Source organism: Panicum virgatum, chromosome 4N, assembly GCF_016808335.1.
Source record: "Panicum virgatum strain AP13 chromosome 4N, P.virgatum_v5, whole genome shotgun sequence".
Lineage (NCBI taxonomy): Eukaryota > Viridiplantae > Streptophyta > Magnoliopsida > Poales > Poaceae > Panicum > Panicum virgatum.
The window spans coordinates 45901457-45914164 of record NC_053148.1 but is presented as its reverse complement, the minus strand read 5'-3'; the positions used below and the strand labels follow the sequence as shown (position 1 = coordinate 45914164).

Below are 12708 nucleotides of genomic sequence, written 5' to 3'. Positions count from 1 at the left end.
AGTGTCAGTCAGATGTGCAAGGACTTAATTAATCATTAAATCTGTCATTCCAATAATATACTATTTTGTTTTTGAAGGGACAATATTATGTGCAAAATGTAGTTTCGATTACTACTTTGGCATCAAGATCAATTACGCGATTTTCAGTAGAGTGGGGACTGGGGAGGTTGTTTCTGCAAAAGGAGTCCAATCTGAAGGATTCGGTGAGATTAATTTGGCCCAATATGCATCTTTCTTTCTCTCAAACTATGTGCATAAGTGCTAGAAATACATTAATATTTGATGCTTCTTTTATCTTATTTTTAATATTATAATTTATTTGGTTTCCCCTCATTTCTATATAATAATAATTTTACTTTACCTTTCTATTCCATATATATTAAATTGTTTATCTATTTATTACCTATCTTTTTATTTTATTCTTGTTTAGTTTACATTCCTCCCTTGCTTCTTTCTATGCTTAAGTTTATCCATTTGAATTTTTTCATAGATTATAAGAGTTGCTATTTGTCCATATAGTATTTGGTCCTGGTATATGATAGTATTTGCTGTAGTTATACAAACTGTTGTTTCCTAAATTCATACAATTTATTCTGAGTGTACAAATATTTGTTTCGTCCATATAATTTCTCTAGATGTACAAATATTTATTCTGCAAGTTCATATGATCCCTCTAAGGTGTACAAATATTCATTACATAATTTTATATAATTTGTTCCGTGTATATATATCTTGTTATATGAGTCCTTATAATATGTTCAGGATACATATATTGTTCTTCGGTGCATATAAATTGTTGTAGGTGCAATTTTTTCCATGAGTTTTCATAATTGTTCTAAGCGGACATATTTGACTAAACATACATTTCAGCTTAATAAAAATGATTTAAATTGTTTTTGTCAAAATATAGTCAAGTAGGGTCTTATTTTGAAGATCTTGTTGCAAGAAATCCAACAATGCAATTGAAATTTAATTTGGATGCTCGGTTCAAGATTTGTGACTTTTTAAGTTTGAATTTCCTTTGCATATGGGGTGATGTCAGAAATTTTGTGTTTCTAGCATGCATGCGTAGTTTTTGGTTGACAGCAGACGGGTATACAAGCGCGCACGTGATAATTGGCGGCCCACGCTCTTTCTTGGGCCCATTATCTAATATTAATTTATCGATTAATCGAGCCGATCGCACGTTTCAGGCGACGACGGCAGGGAAATATGTCGCTTTTCGGTGATATATACTAGGCATATAGCCACCCTCTTGGAGCACCTGTCCGTTTGCCTAGTTAACTTAACCTCTCATCATCAAGCGTCGTCGTTGTGATGTGTCGTGCGTAGTATCCTCGTGTTTGCTTCAAAAGGAGCACCGAACACTCTCCCTAAACTAAAGGTTTGGAAGTCAGGGATGTAGAACAGGTTGTTCTGTTTTTTTATGGTGTGTACGTTGTTTTCTTTTGCTAGTAACACTACTACAGAATAGGCCTTTGTTACAGGTCATTTGTCCCGATTGCTTTTGGGCCCGGGACAATAGGTGGCTTTTGTCCCGGATCCAACGGCTAGCCGGACCAGCAGGGGGGACAGGGGCCTTTTGTCCCGGGTGGAGCCACCAACCGGGACAAAATGTCCCCATTTTGTCCCGGTTGGTGGCTCCACCCGGGACAAAAGGGTCATTTTGTCCGGGTTGGTGCCACCAACCGGGATAAAAGAGTCACCCTTTTGTCCGAGTTGATGTTACCAACCGGGATAAAAGAGTGGGGCCACCCGGGACAAAAGGCCCCACTCTTTTATCCCGGTTGGTAACATCAACCCGGACAAAAGGGTGACTCTTTTATCCCGGTTGGTGGCACCAACCCAGACAAAATGACCCTTTTGTCCCGGTTGGTGTTACCAACCCGGATAAAAGGCTCCTCCACGTGACAGTTCAAAAGGAAGTTATTCTATACTGAGTCACATGTACTATTTAGGTGAGTTGGCAAGGAAACCATGCACTAGACAAGAGGTCTTGGGATCGAATCCCGCGGGATGCAAAAGCGGGACATTTTGTCCCGGTTCTCCCACCGGGGACAAAAGCCTCCAGCCTTTTGTCCCGGACCGGCGAATCCCGGTTCCAAAACCGGGACAAATGGCCCTATGGAATCGGGACAAATGGCTGTTTTTGTAGTAGTGTAACCCTAGCCTCCATGTACTGCAAAACTTTATATGATGCCTATTAAAAGCAGGGTTAACCGTTTTTTTTAAAAAAAACTAAAGGTTTGGCTCGTTGAATATAATTGGACCCATGCACTTTAGTTTGTGCAATTGGATGACCAGATAAAAGTGCCGCGGAGCGCTGCACTTGCGCTGTTGGGCGTCGACGACTAGGACTTCCTGTCCTGCCACCCGGGGCCACTCCCATGAGGCCACGACCAATGACGCCGATGGTGACGCCATCCCAATCCCCGGTACAAATCCAGCAAACCGAACACGGTGAATTGGATTAATGTCAGTCTGTGGCCTCTAGAATCCTAATTTGTTTTCATTTACTGATTTTGTTCCATCACTACCACATTTAATGGTGGCGTACTCTTCTTGGCGGGAGGCGGGCCCGCGGCCACCGCCCGGCGTCCGCGCGCGCACCCACGCAGCGCTGGATTCCCGGCACCCGGCTACTACAATATGGGCACGTTTGGTTGGCTGTTGGGTGGAGCCAGGCTCGCATCTAGCAACCAGGCTGAATTGGGACAGGCCCGACGCATGCAAGGACTCGATGTTTGGTTAACTGGATCGATTTCTACAGAGCGAGTGCAATAGATGTTTGGCTGGCTGCACTAGTACATATTGTTCTAAATTAAGATACAAAAATACATACTGAGATTATATTTATTTTAATTTTAATTTACTATTTAACACCTATTTTAACACGTTAAGTCTTAATCTATCATAAAATATACTAATATACCTTTAACTATGCTAATCATTTGCTAATCCTATCATTAGTGTCTTAATATGTTGCACCCCGCCGGCCTGGCTCTGGAGAAACGGACTCCATTCTCGTTCCCCGAGAGCCGAGCTCGCTGGCTCTTTTTGCATGCGGAGGGACAGGCTCGTACCTTCAACCAGGCAACCAAACGTCATGTTGTTGCATCCGTGGAGCCTGGGCAAGACATATCCAGGAAACCAAACGCGCCCTATATAACTGCACAAGAGGCGCCGGAGCCCAGGCCAGCAGCAGCAGCAGGCGCAGGCCAACACCAATGGCCAACCAAGGAGAGCTGCCTATTCGCCCGGCCGTCGTCGTGCAGGAGTGGCAGCACGAGCGCCTCCTCATCGACGGCGCGCGCGCCCTCATGCTGCTAGGAGCAGCCGCCTCCGTGTCAACGACGACGACCGTGGTCGCCAACCCCGACGGCGGCGACGCCGCCACGCTGCTGGTGGCCTTCCTCGGCCTCCTCACCTGGCTGCTTGGCGTGTGCCTCCTCTCGTTCGTGCCGGTGGCCGGTCGGTTCCCGCAGGCAGCCGCGCTCGCTGCCGCCGCAACCGCCAACGCCGCCGCCGTCGTGCTCAGTCACCTGCTCCTCCCCATGGAACTAGCTCCGTTATTCTGACCATCTCGCTCGCGCGCATGGGCAGCGCGAGCAGCTAGCCGGCTCACGCGCGAGCTTTGGTGTGCTATCTCCATATACTCTTTGCGATGCATTTTCTCCAAGGTTGCTGCGTTAGTTTTTGTTCCAAATAATAAGCTCGTACCTCAATCTCCATTCCAAATTATAGGTTATTGTATCTTTTCTATAGGATATATAATTTGTACTACGCATTTAAAATAAAGGGTGATACGAATCTAGAAAAATTAAAATGACTTATAATTTGAAATGGTGGGAGTATTAGTATTATTAGTTGTGTTTTTCTTGGAAGATGAATTACTGTATATACCTTTATATTATAAGCTTTGACGGAGAACCATTAAAAAAAGCTTTGGCGGAGAGTCTTTTCGAAGCTGGGCCTGTGCAGTCCGTAAATCTTGCACCAGCCGCAGGCCCCGATTACAGACATTCGGCCTCTCTGTTGCTGCTCCGGCCCAACCAGTCCAGGTTTGCTAGCTTAGGCTAGCTCCAACGCCTCCCCGTAAAGGGCCCTCCCCCGCACGTACGGGGAGCTTTGGGGGGAGGAAGCCCTCCAACGGCTCCCCCCATGGCTCCCCTGTATATTGGGGGGAGTTGAAACTCCCCCCACGCCAACTCCCCCCACGTATGGGGGGAGTTGAAACTCCCCCTATATCTCTAATTACACCGTTTTTTTACGATATTAATCCCGTTTGAGCCCCGTAACACGATAATAATGTGTATTATGACAGTATAAATACTATATGTTTTTTTTTAAATTCAAAAACGTTAAATAAATAGTTAGTTAATGAGTGATAGTATATAGGGGGAATAGATATGGGGGAATGGTTGGAGAGAAGGAGTTATAGGGGGAGGAATCTTTTGGAGGGAGGTAGTAAAATATAGTAAATAGTACGTTTGGGGGGAGTTGGATGGGGGGAATGGTTGGAGAAAGCCTTAGGCGTTCTCCAACGGGGCACCCTAAAGCGCCCCCCACCCTACGTAGGGGGGGCTTTGGGGGGGGGGAGCGAGCTGTCCAACGGCTCCCCCCACAGCTCCCCCTATATACGGGGGGAGTTGAAACTCCCCCCACGTAAGGGGTGAGTTTCAACTCCCCCTATATCTCTAATCACACCGTTTCTTCATGATATTAATCCCGTTTGAGCTCCGTAACACGATGATAATGTGTATTATGATAGTACAAATACTATATGATTTTTTTAAATTCAAAAACGTTAATTAAATAGTTAGTTAATGAGTGATAGTATATAGGGGGAATAGATATGGAGGGAATGGTTGGAGAGAAGGAGTTATAGGGGGAGGAATCTTTTGGAGGGAGGTAGTAAAATATAGTAAATAGTACGTTTGGGGGGAGTTGGATGGGGGGAATGGTTGGAGAAAGCCTTAGTGAGACGAGCAAAAGACGAGCCGTGGAAACGATTAAACGAAGGCCCTGCCGAATTGCCGACAGCGACGACAGAGACAGGCTCTGTATAGGTCTACAGTAGGAGCGAGCGATTCCGTGCGACGCGTGCGACCGCTTACTGGCTTGGCCGGCCGGTCGCTGTTCCTGGCGTTGGACTAGCCTGCATCTGCATTCGTACTGACAGCTAGCACGTTGTTTGATCTGTACCCTATTGGATGGACCGACGGAGTACACACAAAAAATCAAATTAACAGAAGGCCCCACTTGTTGCTTAATGACTAGATCCACGAAGATGAGTGGCGCTGGCGCCTGACAAATAAATTGTCTTCCAGCAGCCAGCCTGCCAGCCGGACCCACCGACGGCGACTAATTGAAAACCATACATATCTGGCCTCCTAATAAGCGCGCTAGCTAGCTAGCTACCATTCGTCGTCGTCCATGGCCGCGGTGCGCTTCAGCTCCGACGACCTCCGATCGATCATCCTACTCTCAGGGCAGCACGCCGGCCGGCTGCCCGGCCGTGTCGTGCTCCCGCTCGGCACCGCCCGCACGTACGTCCCTTCTCTAGCTCTTCGATCGATTTCGTTTTTGCATGGTTTCAAGGTTACTCGACGTTGCAGCGTCTCCCATCTTTCTTTTTTTTCTTTTATTTTCTTTTCATCCCCTGAAATTAAGCAATTCACTATGTTACGTCTTGCTCGATTTTTCACTTTTGCCTTTTTGGTACATGCATGCATGAGAGAGCTAGGTCCATTAACAGCTGCGTGAGTCTGGTATATCTGTAGTGCTAGCTCCCGTTTCTGCGGCATGCATGGTAGCTAGCTGCTAGATAGCACGGTTCAGCAGTCTTTTTTTCTCTGATTTTCTTGGGGGTTAGCTAGCTGCGTGAGTCTGGTAAACATGAGACGATCTTGTCTATCTCATAGCTTGAGCAGTTAGTCAGAAATTTATCTTTCTTCTTCGAGCTCATAAAAAGGAAAAAAAAAAGAAGAACCAACAGATTAAGGTGGTATAATCATCAACAAAAGCAGCGTGGAGAATTGCTTGATGCCTTGATCCTTACCCGGCGGCCACGCAGATCTAAATCTTGTTGGTCAACGGTGGTTGGCCGCGCGGTCATGCTCAGCCAACAATACAAATCAAGTGGAGCCGAAGCGCCGACGCGGCCCATTCCCTTTTTCTTTGAGAGGACGCGGCCCATTTCTTGTGTGCGTGTAGTTGGTCAGCCTAATAGGCCCAATAGTATCGATGAGGCCCATGAGAGTTTCGCTTGTGGGAAAAGACCAGGCCCGCTTAACATCTTCCTTGCAGTCCAAGGCACCATATTGGGCCCTCAAAGCCCAGCTCGAGCTACACACCTTCCACGCACACACTCTCTAGTCTCTACAAGAAAGCAACAGGCTGCTCGAAAGGCAACACGAGAACCCTAGCCGCCACCTCCGATCTGACCTAATCGATCCGATCCATGGAGGCGCCGAAGCGCGGCATCCGCGACGAACCCGCCGCCGCAGCAGCAGCAACAGCAGCAGCCGGGGGCCGAGTGGGAGGCCGCCTCGATGCCCTGAGGCAGCTGATCAAGCTCGAGGACCGCCGCCTCCAGGCTTCGTTCTTCTTCCTCGCCTGGGGCTGCTGCGTGATGCTCCATGGTACCGTCCTGAACCGCGCGGCCAATCCGGAGCACGTCCTGGCCGGGTACGGCCTGTTCACCATCGGCGCCGCGCTGGCGTTGCTCACCCTCTGCGGCGCCGGCCGCGCTGCGGCTCGCGTGGAGGAAGCGCTCAGGGGGTACTTCTAGCTAGCTAGTTGCTAGATCCGCACTCAGCAATCGGCGATGCGAGCGAGTAAATTGCTCCTTGTACCATTTCTAGTTCTTTTGGGCCCTTTTGACTGGTCGATCTGTAGATCTAGTGTGAGTTGTGAGAGAATGTCTTGTGTTGTGTATATGTATAATTGTATGCTCATATACAAGCACGTACGTCCCATACCCAATGACCAGGCTTGTAATTCCAATTTTCCTCTGAATATGGCGTTCAGTGTCCACAAATTTCCCTTTTGGCCTTCGTGATGAACCGATGTTTCCTCCATTTTGATCTGGTCTGACCAAGAGAAATTGGGGGAAACGAGTAATTAAGCTGTGATTATTACATTGAATGGTGTCGTAATTCTGTTCTTGTGTTATGAATCACACTTGTCCTATGTCTTGCCTAAATCAGATCAATTCCTGCCTCTTTATTCTGACGACAAAGAAATGGGATTCGTTTCCTGTTTTGTAATGTAAAACCAGCACTTGAGACAGCAGGGTCTTCTTTTTATGGTTCTACGGAAGGGGAGAGAAACCCCCACCTGGATTACCAGAACACTTTTAGTTTGTCTGATCACTACTGCTAAACCCCCACCTGGATTCAGAACACTTTTAATTTGCCTGATCACTGCTCCACAAACTGTCTCTGCATTATCACACACTACAGGGGATTTATGGCCAGAAGATTAGGCTGGACCTCAACTTTTTTTGATCTTCTTTTGGCTTAGGCCTTTTGTTTTGTTCTCACTCTCCTATATTAATACAAGAACAACAAAACTCTTTCTGGTTCATTTTCAAAAAAAAAAATATCACACTACAGGGTAATATGAGAGGGCATGGCTCCACATGATCGACCACATATGAGTGGAGTGACAGTGTTCCATTGATGTGTTATTGGTACTCACAGGATGCTATTGACCATTTCCAAGTATTCAAACTATGACTATATACATACTCCATATGTGTGATTTTCAAGCTAATTGTCAAGTTCAACTATTATCAGAGCCTAGGCAACTAGCTAGGTACACCTATGAAACAGTATTACCAATTTAGCCCAATAATTTAGGAGTTTCAACTTGATGCGTTGTACTATATATGTCACAGAGTGTGTTCTTAAATAGAGAACGTACAAACACAGCATTTCAAAACATGTACATGACATGATCATAACAAGTGGAGCCACTGCTGCTTAATTTTAAGTTATTTTCTTTGAGATGTCAAATGATATGCATCAACATGTGCATAAAGATATCATTCCTTAGCATGCATGCTCAATTGCCCATAGAGTTAGAATATAAAACTAGAGTAAGGATGATTTAATTTGCAGCTCATATAAATAATTTAGGTGGCATCCCTTCGGTTTTCGTGTACTGTTGTGTGGCCTCCCCTATTTTGGTTCTGTTTGATGTAGCAGAAGCTTCTTTTGCTAATTGATGAGATTGTTACCCATCATGTTCAAAGCGAGGATTGTGAGTGAGAAATTTAGCTGTAGTTTTCATGATGATGTCCTAATTGTTATCTTGGATCATAATACACTCTGGTCCAGACATTATGTGCAAGTAATTTTTTTATTAGTTTGACCATTTTTCTTCTCATGAAAAAGGTGGTTTTATGTATCGATGGCAATAACAAACACACATCTTGTGCAGATGGTGCCATGGTGGCATGCATCATAGACAGTGTATTGGCCGGTTTTCTAGGAGACATATGCTCCGTACAAGTGTTGTTACCTGATCACATCCTCATAAACCGGCTTATGCATAATCAAAAAAGGTTCAGGATGATCAGTTATGATCATAGATGGAGCTTTTAGCAAACAGAGATCGCCCCACCAGTAAGTATTTTGCAGGTGAGCAACAGTGGCATCGGTGGCACCGTGGCAGTAGTGCCCTTGCTGTATATTGGTAATGTAACCTAATTAACTGAACTATGAGTTTTTTTCTTATCCAGTTCTTTTCGTTTAGTGCCATTTTTAAGCATGCAAACTATGACTATATACTCCATATTTATGGTACTGGTAGTTGAACCTATACCCTAGTTGTCAGGTTGCACTATAGTAGTATCAGTGGTGGAGGGAGGATGGAGAAGAAGGGGGCTGAATCAATGAAGTTGTTAATTTGTATAAAGTTTTAATGGTGATTTAATATTTTGCTACAGTAATTTTAGTGTAATTATTTGCTTTAGGGGGGCTGGAGCCCCCAGCCCCACTGTGCATCTGCCGCTGAGTAGTATATATGGATGTCGTATAGCTAGCTGGATTTCGAGCGAGAGGCAGCATTATTGTAGATTTGTAGTGACTTATTATTGCTCGTGATTTGGTGGTGGTGGATGTAAAAGTCGATCTTATTATTGGATAAAAATGTTGAAAAGTACGTACTCCTATCCATTCACAGCATGCCAACAAGTACGAGAATCAGTCTAGCACGCACAGGCGCACAACATGCCAACTACCAAGTACTTCACAGCAGCTACTAGCTCTCGCGATTGTATGTGGCAGCAGATAGAGAGGGGTGCATGCAGACGTGTACGGTGTACCGCTGTGCCAGACCAAACCGTTTCACTGCTGGCTTGACATGCAGATGGATGTGATAACGCCTGGCCGGCTCCATTTTGCAATGCTTCACCGATCACCATATATACCTTGTATAAATAGGAAATTACTAAGCAAAGTTGCATATATGCTTCTTAAATTCTCTCTGCTTCCTTGCCGGCCATGTCATGCATGGTCGTCTTTAATTTGCTCGTCATCGGCATGATCCTCCCTCAGCTAATCTTTTATTGTGCATGTGATTATTAGGTCAATCTCAATGAGAGTGTTATGGGAGTGAGTATTAAATTTGCTGACATTACAGAAGAGAGAGAAGGAAAAGTGACATGGGATGTGAGTGGAGTGTCTTCACCATGACACTACTTCGGCTGGGTTACTTAGTTCACAGTCTTAGCAACTGTGCGATGACAGTACTCCCCACTGATACTGACCTTATGAGAGTGTGCATGCTTATGTTAATTTGGCTAGCACTAGTAGCTTTGTTTGGATCATTATATTCCCATGTATATCTACTCTCTCCATTTTTATTTACATGTCGTATTAGTTTTTGCTTAATAAATCAAACTTGACAAACTTTGACCAAGTCTATAGAAAAGTATAGCAACAATACTATCAACATATACTTTGAATTCGTGGTGGATTCAATGAAACAAACTTTATATTATAACTCTTATTATTTCTTTTCTATAAGTTTAGTCAAAGCTTGCAAAATTTAACTTAAGATAAACCTAATACGACATGTAAATAAAAACAGAGAGGGACTATGTTGATAAACGAATGACCTGGAGCCGATAATAGCCCGTCAACTAAAAATATAAGTGTACTTCTAGCCACCAAGATGTCCAACTACTTATTATGAAACGATATATTATTTAAGTTAGACATCTCATTCCACATTTCCTAAACCGATTGATCTTTTTTTCTTGTGCCTTTTACTTTTCATTTTTGACAGATTGATGGAGCCAATCACATATATGTATCTACACGATGATGCGTGCTGCGTTTCAAAGCTGCCATTGCAGACGGGTCATCATCATACGAATGGGGCCCAATATGCAAGCATACAGAATGGAATGGAAACGACCGGCCGGCCGGTTCGCTGCTGCCCTTGCCTCACTCCACCTCCGGCTCCGCGTACTCTCTCTCTCTCTCTCTCTCTCTCTCTCTCTCTCTCTCTCTCTCTCTCTCTCTCTCTCTCTCTCTCTCTCTCTCTCTCAATTAATCCCCCCTTCCCCTCCCGCCCCTCCTCCTCGAGCAACACCGTCCAAGCCTCGCTCCTCGATTTGCTTCGGTCTTCTCTTCTTCTTCTGTTGTTGCTCGCCTGCTCCCCCAAGGCTCCACCTTCTCTTCCTACTACTCCCCCTTCGATCTTTGCTGCTGCTGGCCTGCTGCTACTCCTCCTCCTTCGCTCTTCTTCTTCTTCTTCGATCTGCTGGTGATCCTCCTCCTCCGATCCATTTCCTCTCACCCGCCCCTTCCGTCTCCCCACCCTTTCTTACCTAATCGGTCAATTCTCAAAAATCGTGAAGGAAGACTACGAGATTGAGAGGGTACGGCTTCACCAAGCTCAACAATCACAGTAGACGGTATGTGCTTCTACTAATTTACACGGAATCCATCCTTACGTATTTTCTTTTCCGTTATTCTTTTTTTCTTCTGTTCTGTGTTTCATGGGTGATATGATGTGGGGGCGGCAGGCAAAAAGCACATCATGCCGGACTTGGAAGAGGGGATTAATTGTCTCTCAGATCATGCCAAACCACCCTATTTTCCATGATTTTTTTCAGGGGATTAATTGTCTCTCAGATCAGTTTAATCTTACCAGTCCTTCCAGCAAAAACATAAGTTGTACGTATAGTAGGAAAAGGTGGGAGAAATATTGGATCTTGGCTTCGTTCTTTCGCAATTCTACTAGATCATCTTACCATCTTTGATTGGCAATCCAATCTAAGCAAGTGTCCACAATATACTTGATCATTAGTGCATCCCTATCCTACATCTAGCTAAAAAAATTTCAAGATCTCATCCTAGCTAATTCATCAAAACTGCCACAAAAAATTCATCAAAACTGCCACAAAAAATGGAAGCTAATAGTTTAATTTGGGTGTACTACCTACCTGCTTTTTTTTATCTGCGAACAGATTTGATTATACAACCGACACTTATGCAGCCCACTGTCTTTTAGGAGAGTTAAAGAACAAACTAAGTTCAAGATTAAAATACTAAGATGGAGTTTGGACACAAGTTTATGTTTGTACTGCTCCGTAGTACGTCTTGTCTGTGCATGAACTCAATCACTAGCGTGGGGTTATACTTCTAAAATTTAATTGTTTCTATCAGTATAGTCAGGCTATACTATTACGTAACTGCATCATCTATAGGCGATCAGGGTCAATCATCACAATCAATTGTTAAATTAAGCATGCATGTAATTTGTTTAATTTATTTTTTTTGGCTGGACTCATCACTCCCATATGAGTAGTTAACATCATATCAACCTTCAATAGTGTGCATACGTCAAAGTCAAACGTATCATTTAGACAGCTCGATTGACCGGATTAGTTTGCATTGATCATGCTTAAATAACACATGATCCATTTATACTGCACGCGTTTAATTAGGAACAATCTTGATTAACAATAATTTTCAGTATAAATGGACGCCTTTTTGTGTGCACATGCGACAATAAAAACCTTTGATGTCCATGCCCTCCATGTATGACATATTCGCGCTTCCTTATTACCAGGATAATATATGCATGTATGACATATTCGCGTTTTCTACCACCACATTCTGATGACGAATTGAATGATCAGCAGGTGGAAGGGGGCGCAACAGCTGGCAAGATGAACCCTGTCCAGAAGAAGTGGCTCGCGTACTGGCTCTTGGTGCTTGCTGCTTCTGTCATCTTTCTGGACAACCATATCGACGCTGCCTCCAAGGACCAACTGTTCCCTCCAGAGCTTCCCATGTTCGTCGTGTTCCTGTGTGCAATCTGCCTCATTCTTCGCGCCATGATGCAGAGATGACGGGAGAGTACATCGATTGCGTCCATGCCCGCGCATGTTGCTCTGCGACATGCGCGATCGAATGGTTTCAGCTTAGTTATTATATCACACGAATGAACAAATCTGTGTTTGTAATAATTCCAGGATATGTTGGACCACCGATCGAGAATGCCCAGAGCACCTGGCTCAGTCTTTTGGTTGTGAATTTGCATTGCTTGTATACACATTTCCGGCATGGGCGGTATGCCGTTTAGTATTTGGCAAGATCGTGTTTACTCCTAAATAACTATGTTTGACCTATGTTTCCATGTGATTTTGCTCAACGGGGTTGCCATGATTTTGATAATTTATTT

At 44.6% G+C, this 12708-nt stretch overlaps 1 protein-coding gene and 2 long non-coding RNA genes across 3 annotated transcripts; all 3 read left to right on the top strand.

Annotated features, from left to right (window-relative positions):
• The first annotated feature begins 5348 nt into the window (after window positions 1-5348).
• On the top strand, window positions 5349-12638 carry LOC120668403. Its single transcript, XR_005672427.1, has 3 exons — window positions 5349-5549; window positions 8449-10481; window positions 12164-12638. It is a non-coding gene; the product is annotated as an uncharacterized LOC120668403 (long non-coding RNA).
• On the top strand, window positions 5556-7144 carry LOC120668401. Its single transcript, XM_039948102.1, has one exon. It carries the CDS (start codon window positions 6464-6466, stop codon window positions 6791-6793), a length of 330 nt encoding a protein of 109 aa, XP_039804036.1. The 5' UTR covers window positions 5556-6463; the 3' UTR covers window positions 6794-7144.
• LOC120668404 lies at window positions 10491-11253 on the top strand. Its single transcript, XR_005672428.1, has 2 exons — window positions 10491-10933; window positions 11045-11253. It is a non-coding gene; the product is annotated as an uncharacterized LOC120668404 (long non-coding RNA).
• Window positions 12639-12708: the final 70 nt, after the last annotated feature.